Here is a 19037-nt window from a genome sequence, read left to right as displayed (position 1 = left end):
TTTGTAACTATTTTCTTATCACTTTGTATATTTTTCCCGGTTTCACTGCAAAAAAACACTGTCAAACCTTTATAAAAATTGTTTTCGTATATTCGCCTATACTTTCCGTCAAAATTTACCTACGCTCAGGGCTTTCCGATTCTGTCTCCAGATGGCGTATTCGAGTTCTTCAAAACCCAATAACCTAATTAAACGAATAAGGGGTGTGATGTGACGAATACAAAACAATTAGAATTTTTTTAAATGTTCGACTTTATTTTATTTAAAAAATTAACATTTTTTACTTTTTTTGGCCAACCTCTTAAGTCCGTAAAAAGCCGCTGTTCGAAGTTTATTGCGGACTTGTTTCGCTTTCCTCAATTTGAATCTATCAAAATCGCTTAGCGCAGCCCGCTGAAAGAAATATTTCAAATTAGTCTCAAGAAATAAAATATATACAATCAATAAATCGGTACTAAGTAACAGTTTTCCCCTATTAAACAAAAAAGTTCTGGAGAATTCGGCCAAAAATTGACCGGAAAATACGGAAAAAAACTCATTTACCTTGATTTACTTCAAAATTATTTGTTGTATTAAAAAAATGTTCCAATAAAAGTTGTACATCTCCAGGAAATAGATATTTCGTGCGTAACTAACTTTTATCATTAAAAAAAAACATTTAACACGAAAAATCGAAAAAACGGGTGAAAAAGAACATTTTTTAAATAAATTTTTCAAAATCAGAGAGCATTTTTCATTTTAAGAACTAGTGGATCCAAAGAAAAATGTAAATCATTTTCAATCCTTAGAAAATTACGTAGTTTTTTTTTGTTATCCAAAATTTCACAGAAATTTTTTTTTTTTTAAGTCAAAAATAATTTTGTTCCTCAATCCCTGGCGTAAAATCGATGAAATTCGAACTCTCTATGTAAAAACAGTAAAATTTAAATTAACACATCTGAACTTTAAACTTTATTTTTATTTTTAGTGCACAAAATGTAAATTCTTGTATAATTTCTTGTTAATTATTGAAACTACAATAAAATACAAGCATATAAAATATATAGAAAAAAATGTACAAATTCATCCTAATCGTAGAAAAAAGTTCTAGGTTCCTGTATTTTTTTTTATATTTTATTGTATTTATTTGCATCTTCCTGTGAAAATGGTACTTTTTTCGTACTTATTTGTAAAGTCTTTCGCCAGGGATTACAAAAAAATTAATGTTTTTTTTTTTTTAATTAATAGAACAAAAAAAGTACTTTATCGAGATCAACTTGCATTGTAATATAAACAACAATTTTGATGTAAACCAAGAAAAAATGGATTTCTTTTCGAGTTTTCCGTGCACTTTTGGCAGAATTCCATTAAAAAATTTTTTATCGGGAAAAATTTTACAGATGCGCTTTTTAAGTTAAAAATCAAATAATAAGACCCCAGTTTTTAACAATCGACTCGGCAAATGTATAGTTTCGCGAATTGATTCTAAATAATCTTTTTTTTCTGTTTCTAGGATTTAAATTAATAAGCTTAATTGGGAACGCTTTGACAAATTATAAAACAAGATATTCTTAAATATATTAGTACTATCGATTAATTAAGTAAATAAATAATACTAAAAATATAATCATTTCTTGAATTCATCCCTAAAGTCCATGAATTTGAATAATAATTGAAATAATTTTTTATTTTATCTTCTTATAGTTATAATTCAATTCACATTTGGATCAAATTAATGTGGGTATTATCTTAAATTCAATTTGAATCTTCCAATTCCTAAAATTTCCAAAGAGAATCTTTTTCAAAAAAATACATGAATTCTCAATCAAATAATTGAAATTTCAATTTTTTTTAAACATCAATTTTCAACCAAATAGTTGAATTGTCAACTAAAATTGATGAATTTTTAACAAGAAAGATGAATCTTCAGCTACAATAGTGGAATTTTAAACAAACGGGATTCATTTTCATCTAAATTGATTAATTTTTAACTGGAATATTTGAATTTTCAAACAAAAAGATGACTTTTCAACCAATGAGTTGAATTTGCATTAAAAATTTTGAATCTTCAACCAAAAAATTAATTTTGAACAAAACTGATGAATTTTAAACTAAACTTACGAAACTTTAACTAAAATAGTTAAATTTTCTACGAAAAGATCAATTTTCAGCCAAAAAGATGACTTTTTTCAACTAAAATGATGAATATTTAACTGAAATATTTCCATTTTTAAACAAAAAGATGAATTTTTAAATAAAAGGATTAATGTACTACCCAAAATACGATTTTCCAACAAAATACATAAATTTTTAGCAGAAAAAATTAATTTTCAACAAGAATGATAAATTTTCAGCTAGAATAGATGAATTTTAAACAAAAGAGATGCATTTTCATCTAAAATTACGAATCTTTAACTGGAATTATTGAACTTTTAAACAAAAGGATGATTCTCAAAAAAAAAAAAAAAAAAAAAGATTAATTTACACTAAAAAAATACGAATTTTCAAGTGAAAAGGATAAAGCCGTCGTCCAAATAAATCGAGAACTTAAATTTTAAGTTAAAAAAGTATATTTTCAAGAACAAAAATAAATAAATTATGATTTTATTTTATCAAACATATGAATTTTTAATCAAGAAAATTAATTTCTCTCAACAAATTATTTTTTCACTAAAATATTGAATCGTTAAAGTTTGATTTGAAAAAAATAATGTTCAACCAAAGAGATGAATGTCCAATTAAAATGATGAAATATTCAATTGAAATTTACATTTTCAAATGAGAAATCTATATATTTTTAATTAAAAAAATTAAAACAAAAATAACTCATTTTCAACCTGAGATGAATTTTCGTTAAAAATGATTAGTTTTTAACTGAAATAGTTGAATTTTTAAACAAAAAGATGATTTTTCAACCAAGAAAACTCCATGAGAAGTCTATGAATTTGAATAATTCAAACAAATGTTTATTTTATCTTTTTATAGTTCAAATTCAGTGCATTTTTAAGTAAAATTAATGTGGGTACTATATTAAATTCAATTTTTTTTCATTCAAAATTATGAATTTTTCAATAAAGTTATGAATATTTAACTGGAATATTTGAATTTTCAAATGAGAGGATTAATTTTTTATCAAAAATTCGAATTTTCAACAAAATACATCAATATTCAGTTGAAAAAGTCAATTTTAAACTAAAATAATGAATCTTCGGCGATAGTAGTTGAATTTAAAAAAAAAGATGATTTTTCAACCAAAAAAGAAGAAGATTATCAATATTTAACTGGAATATTTGGATTTTCAAATAAGAGGATTAATTTTTTATAAAAAAATACGAATTTTCAACCTGAAAGATATAAATCTGTCAACCAAAAATTGAAAACTTAAATTTTCAGTTAAAAAATAAATTTCCAGTAAAAAAAAAACGATTTTCAAGAAAATAACTCATTTTTTCACTAGCGATGAATTTTCATTTAAAAATGATAAATCTTTAACCAAAACAATAATTTTTACCAAAACTGATGAATTTTAAATTAAAAATTATGAATATTTAACTGTACTATTTGAATTTTCAAATAAGAGGATTAATTTTTTACCAAAAAATACGAGTTTTCAACAAAATACCTGAATTTTCAACCTGAAAAATATAAATCTGCCAACCAAAAATTGAAAACTTAAATTTTCAGTTAAAAAATAAATTTCCAGTAAAAAAAAACGATTTTCAAGAAAATAACTCATTTTTTCACTAGCGATGAATTTTCATTTAAAAATGATAAATCTTTAACCAAAACAATAATTTTTACCAAAACTGATGAATTTTAAATTAAAAATTATGAATATTTAACTGTAATATTTGAATTTTCAAATAAGAGGATTAATTTTTTACCAAAAAATACGAGTTTCCAACAAAATACCTGAATTTTCAACCTGAAAAATATAAATCTGCCAACCAAAAATTGAAAACTTAAATTTTCAGTTAAAAAATAAATTTCCAGTAAAAAAAAAAACGATTTTCACGAAAATAACTCATTTTTTCACTAGAGATGAATTTTCATTTAAAAACGATAAATCTCAAACCAAAACTTTTTGAATTTTAAACCAAAATTATGAATTTTTAACTGGAATAACTAAATTTTCCATAAAAAAAAATAATTTGTAGCCAAGAAGATTAATTTCTCTATAAACTGTTAACTAAAAATTCAATAGTTAAATTTTCAGTTAAGGTAATCCAGATATCTGAAAGGAATACTTATTCTATGATTTTAAGAATCAAAGTATTATAACTGATTTTATTTCAAATAAAAAACATTATTTTGTATGAAAAATGTTAAAATTCACAACAACAAAAAAACATTAAATGAAATTTAATCATGTTTTTTGCAATTAAGTTTTTTCTGATCGTCGCATTATACCAATTTTTGAAAACTGATTGCTTTTTAATAAATGATGGTTTTTCTCCGGGAAAACATTTTCTACAATTCTACGTTACCAAGTTTTTAAATAACTAAATAATCTTAAAATATAGTTATTTGTTTAAAAAATGTTTTCTTACCAAATAAAAAATTTTCTAAAAAAAAAATGTTTCTCATGATTTCAGACATAGAAAAATCATCTTTCAAAATTAGAAACAGTCGAGTTGTAGAGAATAATGACAAAAAACATCGTTAAATTTAATTTTTTTTTAATGACATCAGTTATAATATTTTGATTAATAAATTCAGAAAAAAACTATTTTTTTTCAAATATATAACTTTAGAAGAATTACAAAAAAAATCGCAAAAAATTACAAACAAAAAAAGTCATATGAAAAAAGAAGCAGTATTAAATACTAAATGACTAAAATAATAAAATTGTTTAGAAATATAAAGAACATAATTTTTATTGATTTTTAATTCTTTCTTGCACAAATAAAATAAACTTTAAATATAAAATAATTTTATAATATTTCTTTCTTCAATTATTTTTAAATTTAAATTTAAAATTACTAAATAATTAAGGCTTTGAATTTAAGAGAGTATAATTTAAACATTAAATCATTTATTTTATAATATTTGAATAAAAAATTAATCGATTTTAAACGTTTTTCACTTTAAAATATCCAAGAGTTAAGACTTGCAATTTAGGAAATAATAACATTTTTTCTAGTTTTAAATTTTTAGTTAAAAAGTGTGATTATCGATTAATCGATTAAAAAAAAAAAAAGTTTAAACCGAGCTTTCTATATTAAATACTGAAATTTCCGAAATGAAAAAAAAAGTTAAGAACTGGAAAAAAAAAGAAAAATATTCACAAGCACGATTAATAAAATTAATATAAATAATCGAACCTTTTTTTTGGCTTCGGCTTTGCGAGCCCACATCGTATTCCCCCACTGCTCATCGATTTGGGCATCTGCCCACGCTTTCCGGACAACTTTTGTTGATCCGGTCCGCGGAAATCTGAGCCTAAATTTCGTTAGATGGAGGTCGGCCAACCGACATTGTACGCGTGGCACGTTGTGAGCCGGGCCGTCGATCAAAACCTTTAACAAAATTAAAAAAAAAAAAACAATTTTTTATTTAGTTAAGAACGTAAATTCTGAATAAATCAAAATTTTAACTCTTCTTTAACATCCAACATTAAAATTCACCTAAGAAACCCTTGAAAAATTAAAAATAATAATAATCTTAATTCAAATTTAAAAATTAAAAAAAAAAAATACTCTAAACCCTCTTTAAACAATAAAATTAACTTTCAAACAAAAACAGGATGGCCTTTTTAATCGAAGAAATAAATTCCCGGTCATTTCTTGGTTCGAAAACATTTTTCACGGCCAATGGAACTGTTGAATTTTGAACTTTGAAAATAAAGTTGTTTCATTCAAAAATGTTGTATTCAAATGTTTAATAATTTACACATATAAAATGTAAGGCATTAACATTTTTGAATATAAAAATATATAAATCCACATTATCATTGTCAATGCTCAAAATTTTTAAAATCACATTTCAAATTTTCAAAAATATATTATTTTAAGAAATTTTCAGTTAGAAACATAAAAAATTGAAACGGTAAACATTTTTTAACTGAACACTTCCTAAATTTGAAATTCAATTATTTATATCTCAAATAGTTTAAACATCCTTGAAAATCTTCAAGATTTTACTGAAAAATCTTGAGAAATATAAAAGTTGTTTTAAATTTGTTCAAATTTAAAATTATTTTTGAAAATTTTCAAAACTTCTAAATACCGAATTCTTTCTACAATTTTTAGGAAATCCAGCAAATTAAAAAAAAACACCTCAAAATTTTGATGTATAAATAAGAATTGCATATCTATTTATCATTTGCAGAAGAAATTTCATTTTAAGATATTCAGAAGTTTTTAAAAGATTTAAAACTAATTTAAAACTTGAAATGTTAGCCTAAATTAAAGAAAAATTTAGATTTTTGCAGATTTCGAACAACAAATTTAGAAGCGTTTCAAGAATTGTGACAGGCTCTAAAAAAATAAAAACATTTTCTGACGATTCCTGCGAAGATTGAAAATAATTTTTCATTAGGAAAAATTATTTGAAGAGAATATTTAAAAAGGTTTTAAAAGACGTACATAATCAACAAAATCAGTTACAAAAATTTTTTTTTTTTCAAAAACAAAAAATAAATTCTAGCGTTCAAAGTTTAAAGGCTATTCGAAATTTTAACGATTCCAGGCTTTCTATGTCAAACAATTCAGTTAAATATTCTTTACTTTTATATTTTTCATTTCAATTTACTCGTTTTAAATTAACAGTCAAATATTTCTAAATCTTCAATAATTATTCTGTTTCTTAATTCCAAAATTTCTAATTTAATTGGTTAAAAATTGAATATTTTAAACTAAAACAATACTTTTAATTTAATACAGGCTTTAAATTACGAATAAATTATCAAGTTTTTTAAAAATTGAAAATATTTTATAAAGTTTACGTTAAAATCTGGAAATTCTTAAATTTTCAACTGATATAAAATCAATTGTTAATAATTAAAATACAGATCCATTACAATTTTATTTATTTATTAAATAAAAATGGTTTGCATACAATTTTTCAATAAAATACATAAGCTCTAACAAAACAGTTCAATTATCAATCAAAGAGATAAATTTTCAACTAAATAGTTTAGTTTTAAACACGAAAAAAAATCAACAAAAAATGGAATTACATTTTTAGTAAAAATATATATATATATATAATTTTCATCCTAACTGATGAATTTTCAACTAAAATTATGAATACTAAACTGAAATATTTGAATTTTAAAGAAACAAATAATAAATTTTCAATTATAACAATAAATTTATGCCTGAAAAATTTTAACTTTCAACAACAACAACAAATATTTTGTACAAAAAAAGATAAATTGCCGACAAAAACTTAAATAATTAAGTTTTAAATTAAGAAAATCAATGCTCATTCAAAAAAAGACGAATTTTCGAATAAAAAAGAGAATTTTTCAACAAAAAATTGACCAATTAAATTTAAACCTGCAGGATAAATTTTCAAGTAAAATGATGAATACTAAACTGGAATAGTTAAATTTCCAACCCAAAAGATTTTTTTAAACAATAAGATTAACTTTCAAAGAAAAAAAATTGTCTGCCAAAAAACTCGATTTTCTACCAAAAAACTTCTTAAAAAATAATACGTGAATTTACAAAGAAATAAAGGAATTGTCAATTAAAGGAGATAAATTTACATCCAAATTGTTTCCAAATTGTTAAATTTTCAACTAGAAAATATCAATTTTCAACTTATACTTTCCTAAAAGATGAATTTTCCACAGATTAAATGAATTCTCAAAAAAATAGTTCAATTTTTAAATAAAAAATGTCATTTTTCAACCAAATAATTTTCATCCGAAAAATATAAAATTTCCACCAAAAATAGAATATTTGAATTTTCCGTTGAAAATCTAATTTCGAACCAAAAAAAAAATCGGTGATTCAGAAAAATAATTAAATTTTTCGGTCAAACAATTCCTTTTTTTTTTGAAGAAAAAACAAATTTTTAATCGAATAGCTCACTTTTCGACTAAAGAAATAAAATTTGTAATAAAAAATCAAATAATTATCAACAAAAGCGTTTATTTTTCAACCAAGTAAATTTATTTCTAACCTTAATGATGAATTTTCAACGAAAATGATAAATATTTAACTGTAATACTTGAAATTTCAACCGAAAAGAAGAATTTCTAAACAAAAAGCTAAACTTTTAAAGAAAAAACATTTCCTACCAAAAAATCATTTTTTTAAACAAAATACTCGAATTTTCAATTACAAAAGACAAATTTACATCGAAGTTGTTAAATTTTTAACTAGAAAAGTTCAATTTTAAACTCAAAGTAAAACTTAAATTTTCGGTTTTTCAAAATTCAGAACATTAAACTTAAACAAAAGATTAATTTTCAATCAAAAATATTAATTTTCTACAATAAGACGATTTTCAGAAATTAAATGAATTATCAAAAACAAAAATAGTTTAATTTTTATATAAAAAATGCCATTTTTCAACCAAATAGTTGAATTTTCATCCAAAAAAGATAAAATTGCAACCAAAAAACCTTTTGATGAAATAAATTAATTCTGAATAAAAAAAAATAATTTTCAACAAAATTGTTTATTTTTCAACCAAGTAAATTTATTTATAACCTTAATGATAAATTTTCAACTAAAATGATAAATATTTAACTGGAATACTTGAAATTTCAACCTACAAGAAGAATTTTTAAACAAAAAGTTAAAACTTTTAAAGAAAAAAACATTTCCTAACAAAAAAAGCGTTTTTTTTTTAAACAAAACACTCGAATTTTTAATTAAAAACGGACAAATTTACATCCAAATTGTTACATTTTTAACTAGAAAAGTTCAATTTTAAACTCAAAGTAAAACTTAAATTTTCGGTTCAAAAAATTCAGTTTCAACCAAACTGATACATTTTTAACTAAAATCATGAATATTTAACAGGAATAGTGGAACATTAAACTTAAACAAAAGATTAATTTTCAATCAAAAATATTAATTTTCTACAATAAGACGATTTTCAGAAATTAATTGAATTATCAAAAACAAAAATAGTTTAATTTTTATATAAAAAATGCCATTTTTCAACCAAATAGTTGAATTTTCATCAAAAAATGATAAAATTGCAACCAAAAAACCTTTTGACGAAATAAATTAATTCTGAATAATAAAAAAAAATAATTTTCAACAAAATTGTTTATTTTTCAACCAAGTAAATTTATTTCTAACCTTAATGATAAATTTTCAACTAAAATGATAAATATTTAACTGGAATACTTGAAATTTCAACCGACAAGAAGAATTTTTAAACAAAAAGTTAAAACTTTTAAAGAAAAAAACATTTCCTAACAAAAAAAGCGTTTTTTTTTTAAACAAAACACTCGAATTTTTCATTAAAAACGGACAATTTTACATCCAAATTGTTACATTTTCAACTAGGAAAGGTCCATTTTCAGCTCAAAGTGGAACGGTTAAATTTTCATTTGAAAAAAATAAAATAAACTTTCAACCGAACTGATATATTTTTAACTAAAATGATGAATCTTTAAAATAGGAATAGTGGAATATTAAAACTAACAAAAAACTTAATTTTCAATCAATAAGATTAATTTTCTAAAAAAAAAAAAATTTCCACAAATTACATGAATTCTCAAAAAAATAGTTTAATTTTGAAATAAAAATGTCATTTTTCAACCAAATAGTTGAATTTTCATCAAAAAATGATAAAATTGCAACCAAAAAACTTTTTAACAAAATAAATTAATTTTCAAGAATAAAAAATAAAATAATTTTCAACAAAATTGTTTATTTTTCAACCAAGTAAATTTGTTTCTAACCTTAAGGATAAATTTTCCACTAAATTGATCAATATTTAACTGAAATTCTGGAATTTTCAACCAAAAAGAAGAATTTTTAAACAAAAAGTTCTACCAAAAAATAATTTTTTTTTCAACAAAATAAATTAATTTTCAATTTAAAAAAAAAAACTAATTTACATCCAAATTTTCATCTGGAAAAGGTCAATTTTCAAGTCAAAATGGAACGGCTAAATTTTTAGTTGAAAAATTAACTTTTAACCAAACTGATACATTTGAACTAAAATGATGATCTTTAAAACAGGAATAGTGGAATATTATACCTACTACAAACATTAATTTTCTACAAAAACAAAGAATTTTACAGAAATTACATGAATTCTGAACAAAGAAATTTCAATTTTTAATTAAAAAATTCCATTTTTCAACTAAATCGTTGAATTTTCATCCAAAAAAGATGAAATTTTAACAAAAAATATAATAATTGAATTTTCCGTTAATAATCGAATTTCGAACCAAACAGAAAATCCGAGATTCAGAAATAGTTAAATTTTCGGCAAAAAATACCTTTTTATCAAAAGAAAAAAAAACATTTTTAATCAAATAGCTCACTTTTCGGCCAAATAAATTAATTTTTAATGATAAAAAAAAATAATTTTCAACAAAAGAGTTATTTTTTCAACCAAGTAAATTTATTTCTAGCCTTAATGATGATTTTTCAAACAAAAGGATAAACTTTTAAAGAAAAAACAACATTTCCTACCAAAAAAATCGTATTTTCTTTTAAGAAAATAAATAAATTTTCAATTGAAAAAGTTGAATAAAATTAACTTTCAACCAAACTGATAAATTTTTAACTAAAATGATTAATCTTTAACACAGGAATAGTGGAATATTAAAACTACCAAAAATATAAATTTTCTACAAAAAGACGATTTTTCCAGAAATTACATGAATTCTCAACAACAAAAATATTTCAATTTTTAAATAAAAAATGTCATTTTTCAACCAAATCGTTGAACTTTCATCCGAAAAAGATAAAATTGCAAACAAAAATATAATAATTAAATTTTCCGTTAAAAATCTAATTTTTAACCAAAGAAAATCGGATATTCAGAAAACAGTTAAATTTTCGGTATAAAAATTCCTTCTTATCCGAAGAATTTTTTTTTTTTTAATGAAATAGCTCACTTTTCGGCCAGAAAAAAAATGATTAAAAAAAATTTCTAACCTTAATGATGATTTTTCAAATAAAATGATAAATATTTAACTGGAATACTTCAAATTTCAACAACAAAATTTTTAATAAAAAGATAAACTTTCAAAGAATAAAAAACATTTCCTACCAAAAAAATTGTTTGTTTTTTTTAAGAAAATAAATTAATTTTCAATTGAAAAAAATGAACTTTCAATCAAAAACTAAAATGATAAATCTTTAAAACAGGAATAGCGGAATATTAAAACTACCAAAAAGATTAATTTTCTACAAAAAGACGATTTTTCCAGAAATTACATGAATTCTCATCAAAAAACTGGTTCAAGTTTTAAATAAAAACGTAATTTTTCAACCTGAATTATGAATTTTCAACTAAAATGATAAATATTTATTTCGGTAACAAAAGAAACCAATTTAATTTATAAATCAAGAAATAAAATTCAGAACAAATCAAAATTTAATTCCTCTCTAACTTCCAACATATAATTCTAATCTCCATTCCTTTTTTTTCTCTTTAATTTTTTATAAACCATAATCAAAAGAGATTTAGAAAAAAAAATTTAATTATATTATATTTTATAAAATTTAATTCATATTATCCTACAAAAATAATTAGAGAAAATAAAATTAGAAAAAAGTCGAAATTTTATTAATGTGTGTCAAATATGAAAATACTCACCCGGTTTTGATCGATGATGTCTACGATCGTGACGAGCCTTCCTTGGTACGGTCCGTCGCTCACAACAGCCACGCGGCCGCTCTCAACAAAGCGTTGAAAACCTTTCTGCGGGAAAAAAAAAAGAGAACGAAAAACCAAAATTAATTCTAAATTTTCAGAAATCTATTAAATTTTGCCAGTTTTTAACAATAAATCATTGATAATGGCTAGAAAGAAATTTTTAAGACTGTTTTTATAATTTCATTATTATTAAAAACTATTTAAATCACAAAAATCAAGCTTTTGTAATTTCCTGTATTAATTGCATGTACCAGGCTGAATCTTTAACCAACAACATTTTTACGACGAAGATTCATTTTCTACAAAAAAAGAAGTTTCAATAAAATAGTTAAATTTTCAATGAAGGAGATGAATTTTCAAATAAAATTATAAATCATTAACCAAACAATGAATTCTTAACAAAGATGTTTTACTTTCAACCAAGTGGTTAAATTTCCAATAAAAAAAAAATAATTTTTCAACAAAGATTAATTTTCCAACAAAAATTTTCAGCCAAATAGTGAAATTTTCAAAAACAACTGATAAATTTTCAACAAAAAATGGAAGTTAACTTTCGAACTAAAATTTAATTAAAAAAAAAAAAAACAGAATTTGAACAGAAAAGGTGAATTCTAAAAAAAAGTTAATATAAAAAATACGAAGATTTAAATTATGAATAAAAAACATTTGAATTTAACCAAAAAGATGAATTTTCATTCAAGAATATAAGTTAAATTTTGTATTTAAAAATTAATTTTTATTTAAAAAAAGGAATTTATTTTTAAAATGATGATTCGACCACGAAGATTAACTTTCTACAAAAAAAGACGAATTTTCAACGAAATGATTACATTTTTCATTAAGGACATGCATTATCAAATAAAAATATAAATCTTTAACCAAAAAAAAATTTAATTTTAAAAGCAAACAGAATCTTAACAAAAAAAAAAAGATTTAAATTATAAATAAAAACATTTGAATTTAACCAAAAATATGAATTTTTAAACAAATAGTTAAATTTTCAACCAAAAATGGAATAGCTAACATTGGAAAAAGAATTTCATTTAAAAAACAAACAGAATTTGAACAAAAAAAGTGAATTCTCAACAAAAAATTTAATAGTTGATATTAAAAAAAAAAATTTAATTTTGAATAAAAAAGATTTTAATTTAACCAAAAAGATCAATATTTAAACAAATACTTCAAACTTCAAGCAAAAAGATGAATTTTCATCCAGGAATAGAATAGTAATTTATAAAAAAAAAAGGAATTTAATTTAAAAATTATGATTTAACCACGAAACTTAATTTCCTACCAGAAAAGGAAACGAATTTTTAACAAAATAATTAAATTTTCAATGAAGGATTAGAATTAATAAATAAAATTATAAATCATGAACCAATGAATTCTTAACAAAGTTAATTGTTAAGAGTTCATTTGTTATGTATAAATCAGAATTTTAATAATGGAATAGTTAAATTTCTAACTTAAAAAATTAATTTTTATGAAAAAATTATGATACAACCACGAAGATTAATTTTCGAACAAAAAAGACAAGTTTTAAGTCAAACAATTCAATTTTAAAATAAAAAAGATAAATTTTCAAACAAAAAGACGTATTTTCAATCGAAAATGTTAATTTCCAATTTAAAAAATTAAATTTCAGAAAAAAAGGAATTTTTAACCTCAAATGTAACAGTATATTTTTCAAATAAAAAAGTCAATTTTCAACAAAAAAACGAATCTTACAAAAATTGTTCTGCTTTAAACGAAAGAGATGATTTCCCACTAAAACGACTAATTTACCACTAAAAATATCGAATTTAAATACACTAAAAACATTTTTAATCAAAACAGATGAATATACTCAATCAAAAATAGTTAAATCTTCATTAAAACAAAGATTCCAAAAAAAATAATGATACATTTTTTATATAAAGAGATAAACAAAACAAAAGAATTTTAAAAACAAAGATGCATTTTTTTACAAAAAAGGGCCAATTTTCAACAATAAACGAATAAAAAAATAGTTCAATCTTCAAACGAAAAGCTATATTTTGAATTAAATATATGAATTTTTTATGTAGAAAAATATTTAATAAAAATATGAATTTTCAACCAAAAACGGTAAAATCGAATTTAAATTCAAGTAAAAAATTTTTAACAAAAAAATTTTAAATTTCACCAAGAGTCGAATTTTTAAATAAAAAATATTAGTTTTACAATAAGAAGCAGGAAATTGAACAAATCTTCATGAATAAATTCGTTCACAAAAATTCTTCACATGAGTCTAGTACATGACTTAATCTAAAATTATATAAACCTTAAAAAAATATTTTAAAAATTCAGGAACAGGAACCATGAACTTTTTGTAGGTTATGTTTTTGGACCAATTACAAAAAATGAATAAAACCAAGTTAAAAATGAATGAGACGACAATATCCATTATTTTTTCAATTCCTAAGATCATGGTGAACAATTAGTAGACCATGTTTAACCCCAATCTAAAAACAATCAGCCAAATTCGAAAGATCTAAAATGTCACCAACGAACATAACCTTAAAACACGTGGTCGCACTATTTAACAACATTTCACCTTTTCCTATCCCGGGAATTAAAATAATTAGAAATTTAAATAATTTACCGATTTTTGCACTTCTTCGATCCTACTTTTAATAATTAAAACAACTTTTGACTGCTTATTCCGATTATTTGACACATGGCATCGAAAAATAAGGAACGCATTTTAAAGCAGAATCGATGCGAAAAAAAGTTCGGGGAAGTTATTTATGAAATTAAATATTAGGAATTATGATATTTTACTTACAACCATTTCGTTGAGTATTGATTATTACCAATAATGGATTAAAAACTGTCGAGAACTCCGATTATGCGACTGAAAATTTCCGCATGCGGAAGAAAAGAGAACAGAGGCTTCTGGGAGCTCGATAGTTCAAGTAACGGTCGATTGGTGGCGCTGAATACATGGATTTTTGACCTCTAAGATTTAAAAGAATCTAATTAGGTTTATTTATTGTTTTTTATACTCAAATTCTTCCTAATATTTTGAAAAATCTTTAAAAATTTGATTTGAAAATTAATTTTTTGCAATTAAAAAATCATTTCAATTTTTCCCAGGAATCTTAAGACATTTTTTAAATTTATTTCCCTCTTAAAACCGTTCCAAATTCTTAAAAAGCTTCTGAATTCTATAAATTTTGTTTTAAATTTTGTGAAATCTTTTAAAGTTTTAAATTATTTTATAATCTTTTCCAAATTTTTAAATATCTTTTACTTATTCAACATTTTTTAATTTTTCAAAATAAACAAATATTGCCCTAAGACCTTCCAGATTATTTATCGAAAATTTTGAAAATTTTTCAAAAACATTTGAGTTTATTTATTAATTTATTTTAAATTAATATTTCCAAAAAAAGGAAGTAAAAATTTTTCAGGAATTTTAATAAATATTTATTGTTGTCTTAAACATTTTCAAAATTCTTAAATAGTTTCTAAATTTTGTTTTTAAATCTTTAAAAAAACTGCATTCAGTTCAAGGTTTTTTTAAATCTTTTTATATAAAATTTTTTTAGAATCTTTTCAAACCTTCTAAGCCTGCTAAACATTTTAAAATGATTGAAATGTGTACTAAATTTTTTTTAAATCTGTCTCGAAAGATTTGTTTAATTTTTTTCTTAAGATTAATTTTACAAAATAAAAAATGATTTACAATTTTTCCAGGAATAAAAAAAAATGATTCTTTTACTCAAAACCTTTCAATTTTCCTAACCACATTTACAATTTTACTTCAAAAATTTCAGAAATATATTTTTTGGTTTAAAATTGTTCAAATTTCAATTATTTAAGGAATTTTTTTAAAAAGTCGAAATATTTTTTGAAATAATTCAAGGTACTCATAAAATTTTTACGAAATCCTTCAAAATTTAAAAAATTGCCTTAAAATCTTTCAGATGCTTTTTTGAAATTATTGGAAATATATTAATTTAAAATCATTTTTCCTTAAAAAGCTTCAAAATTCTATTTAAAAATGTTCAAAAACCTAAATTTTGTTACATTTTTACAAATTTTATCAAGTTCAATTATTTTTCAATCTTATAAAAACTTTTAAATTTTGAAAATCATTTGAAATCTTTTGGTACCTTTTTCAATTTTCTTTTTAAAATGCACTTTTCACAATAAAAATTGATTTGAAATCTTTCTATGAATCTTCAGATTTTTTTTATTATCTTCCTGCCTTTCGAAATCCTCAAAAAGTTTCAAAATTGGTTTAAAAACTTTTAAATATTTTACAAAAGCGTCGAATTTTTTCAGATTTTTTTAATTTTCTGTAAAATTAAAACCATTTTGTTACAATAAAATTTTTTAATTTTGTTGAAAAACTGGTATTTCAAAATACTAATTTAAAACTATCCCAAGAATCTGAAGAAAATCGGTTATTCTCTTAAAACTTTTTCAAAATTCTTGGAAAGCGTCAAAAATTTGTTTTGCAATATTCAAAATTCGACATTTAGTTTTACATTTTTTAAAGTTTTTCAAATTTTAAGTTATTTTAAAATATTTTTACAACTTCTAAATATCTTTTGAAGTGATTGGAGTTTGTCATAAAATTTTGAAACGTTTTTGCAAAATAACAGAAATTTTTTAAATTCTTGTGTTTTGAAATCTTTTAAAATATTCTCTTAAAATCAATTTTATATAAAATAAAAAATTATTAAAATTATTCCTAGGAATCTTAAAAACATTTTCCTAATTATCCCGAAACGTTTCAAAATCCTTAAACAACAAAATTTTCAAAAATCTCTATTTTGTTACGAAATGTTTTGAAATATTTTCAAGTTCAATTATTTTTTAATCTTTTATAGACTTCTGGATTCAAGACTTTATAATCTTGCAAAATTGACAAATATTGCTTTAAAAACTTCTATATTCTCCTTTGAAATTTCAGGACATAATTTTTAATGTTTTGGAATATTTTTCAATTTTCGGTTTAAAATTAATTTCTCTAAATAAATAAAGAATCCTTACAAATTTTCTTAGAAATCTTTATAATATTTTTTAATCTACATCCATTTCCAAATACTTAAAAGCTTTCAAATTTTAATTGAAAGTCTTAAATCTACATTTTGTTAAAATATTAAAAATTTTGTAAATATTTTATCAAATGATCAGAATTTTGACTAAATTTTCTTTTAATTTCTGTAAATTTGAAACCATATTGTTACAATAAAATTTTTTTATTTTGTTGAAAAATTAGTATTTCAAAATAGTAATTTAAAACTTTCCCAAGAATCTGAAAAAAACTCTTGGAACTTTTCAAAATTCTTGGAAAGCTTCGAAATTTTGTTTTGAAATATTTAAAATATTCCTAGGAATCTTAAAAACATTTTCTTATTATCTTTAAACGTTTCAAAATCCTTAAATTACAACATTTTAAAAACTCTACATTTTGTTAAAAAATGTTTTGAAATCTTTTCAAGTTCAATTATTTTCCAATCTTTTGAAAACTTCTAGATAACTCTTAAACTTTAATTCCAATTTTTTAAAGAATTTTTAATCTTGCAATATTGACCAATTTTGCTTTAAAATCTTCTATATTCTCTTTTGAAATTTCTAGAAATAATTTTTAATGTTTTGGAATATTTTTCAATTTTCTCTAAAATTAATTTCTCTAAACAAATAAAAAAATTAATTCAAAATTTTTCCTAGAAATCTTTAGATTTTTTTAATCTGCATCCATTTCCAAATACTTAAAAGCTTTCAAATTTTAATTCAAATTCTTAAATCTACATTTTGTTGAAAGTATAAAAATTGTGCAACATTTTAAAATATTTTATCAAATGATTCGAATTTTTTCTAAATATTCTTTTAAATTCTGTAAAGTTAGAACATTTTCTCAAAATGTAAATTTTTAAAGATTTTTAAAAAAGATTTCGAGGGAATGCATTTTTTAAAGATTTCTAAAAAGTTTGGAATGATTTTATCATTATCAGAATTTCCTAACTTTTTTGCATATTAATCTTGTAATATTTTTAGCGTAGAATCTTTTAGAAACGTAATAAAACAATAAAATTTCAGATTAAAAATTTCAAATTGATTGATGTACTTCAACGAAAAAAGGTGACTTTTCTATAATAAAAGATTAATTTTTAATACGAAACGACGAATTTCTAACAAAACTGACGAATTTTTGAACAAAAAAGATTAATTTTTAACAAATAAGATAAGTATTTAACATAATTGTTAAACTTGTAACCTTTAAGAAAAGACAGTTAAATTGTCAATAAAAAAGATGAATTGTTAACAAAATAGTTAAAATGTCAAATAAGAGTTTAATTTGCTAACAAAAAGATGAATTTTCGACTAAAATTATGAATTTTCCAACCAAATAGACAAATTTTCGACACAAAAATAAATTGAAAATTGTTAACTTTCAAGAATTGCTAACTTGTTTCTTATTGAATTGTTAACTTTCACTTTCATGAAAATTGTTAACTTTCAAGCCAAAAACGATTTTTCTGTAAAACAGTTGAATTTCGAACCCAAAAAAATGAATTTTCAACCAAATAATTGAAATTTCGAGCTAAGATATGAACTTTCAACTAAAAACATCATTTTTAAACAAAATATTAAATTTTAATTGAAGTACTTGGATTTTCAATTGAAAAACACAAATTTTAACAAAAAAGTTTTTCATCTAAAGAGATGAATTTAAAAAATCAGTTGTTTTTTTTAACAAAGCGTTTCAAACTTCAACCAAGAAGATCAATTTTCAACTATTTGTATTTCGTCTTTTAAGAAATCTAATTTTGTTGAAAATGTAACCGTTTCATTAAAAAATAATCTGTTTAAATGTCTTCTTTTTTAAATACTTTGTTATGCTTAGTGAAAAAGTAATTTTTTTGTTTGGAAATATACACATGTTTGGTTGTTAATATATTTAAATATATTTAAAATTAAATTTAATTAAATGTTTTTTCATTTAAAATTAAAATCAAATTTTTTCATTTTTCTCAGAAGCAGTGAAAGATAAGGACAATTATTTTTAGAAAATCTTCTTTTATGCTTTCAAAATTTAATTAAAAGAATATAGAAAAAAACGTGTATACCTGAAATTCATAAAAAATTTTTCTCAAATCGGACAAATATGTGTCGTCTATTTTTTTAAAAGTTTAATTAAAAGAAAAAGAAATTCTATTACATTTTTTTAGAATTAATAATAGTGTAAATTAAAAAACGTTTACATATTATTA

General features: G+C 21.5%; 1 protein-coding gene across 1 annotated transcript; it reads right to left on the bottom strand.

The window, feature by feature from the left end:
* Nucleotides 1-234: 234 nt before the first annotated feature.
* On the bottom strand, nucleotides 235-14709 carry LOC117172572 (60S ribosomal protein L14). The gene is made up of 4 exons (XM_033360641.1): nucleotides 14594-14709; nucleotides 11728-11832; nucleotides 5304-5498; nucleotides 235-393 (listed from the first exon to the last, which is right to left on the bottom strand). The coding sequence occupies exons 1-4, from the start codon at nucleotides 14597-14599 to the stop codon at nucleotides 271-273; spliced, it is 429 nt and encodes a 142-aa protein (XP_033216532.1). The 5' UTR covers nucleotides 14600-14709; the 3' UTR covers nucleotides 235-270.
* Between the last annotated feature and the right edge of the window lie 4328 nt (nucleotides 14710-19037).

The sequence above is a fragment of the Belonocnema kinseyi genome, chromosome 5 (assembly GCF_010883055.1).
Source record: "Belonocnema kinseyi isolate 2016_QV_RU_SX_M_011 chromosome 5, B_treatae_v1, whole genome shotgun sequence".
NCBI lineage: Eukaryota > Metazoa > Arthropoda > Insecta > Hymenoptera > Cynipidae > Belonocnema > Belonocnema kinseyi.
The sequence above is the reverse complement of the archived record's forward strand: the minus strand, read 5'-3'. Positions and strand labels throughout refer to the sequence as shown.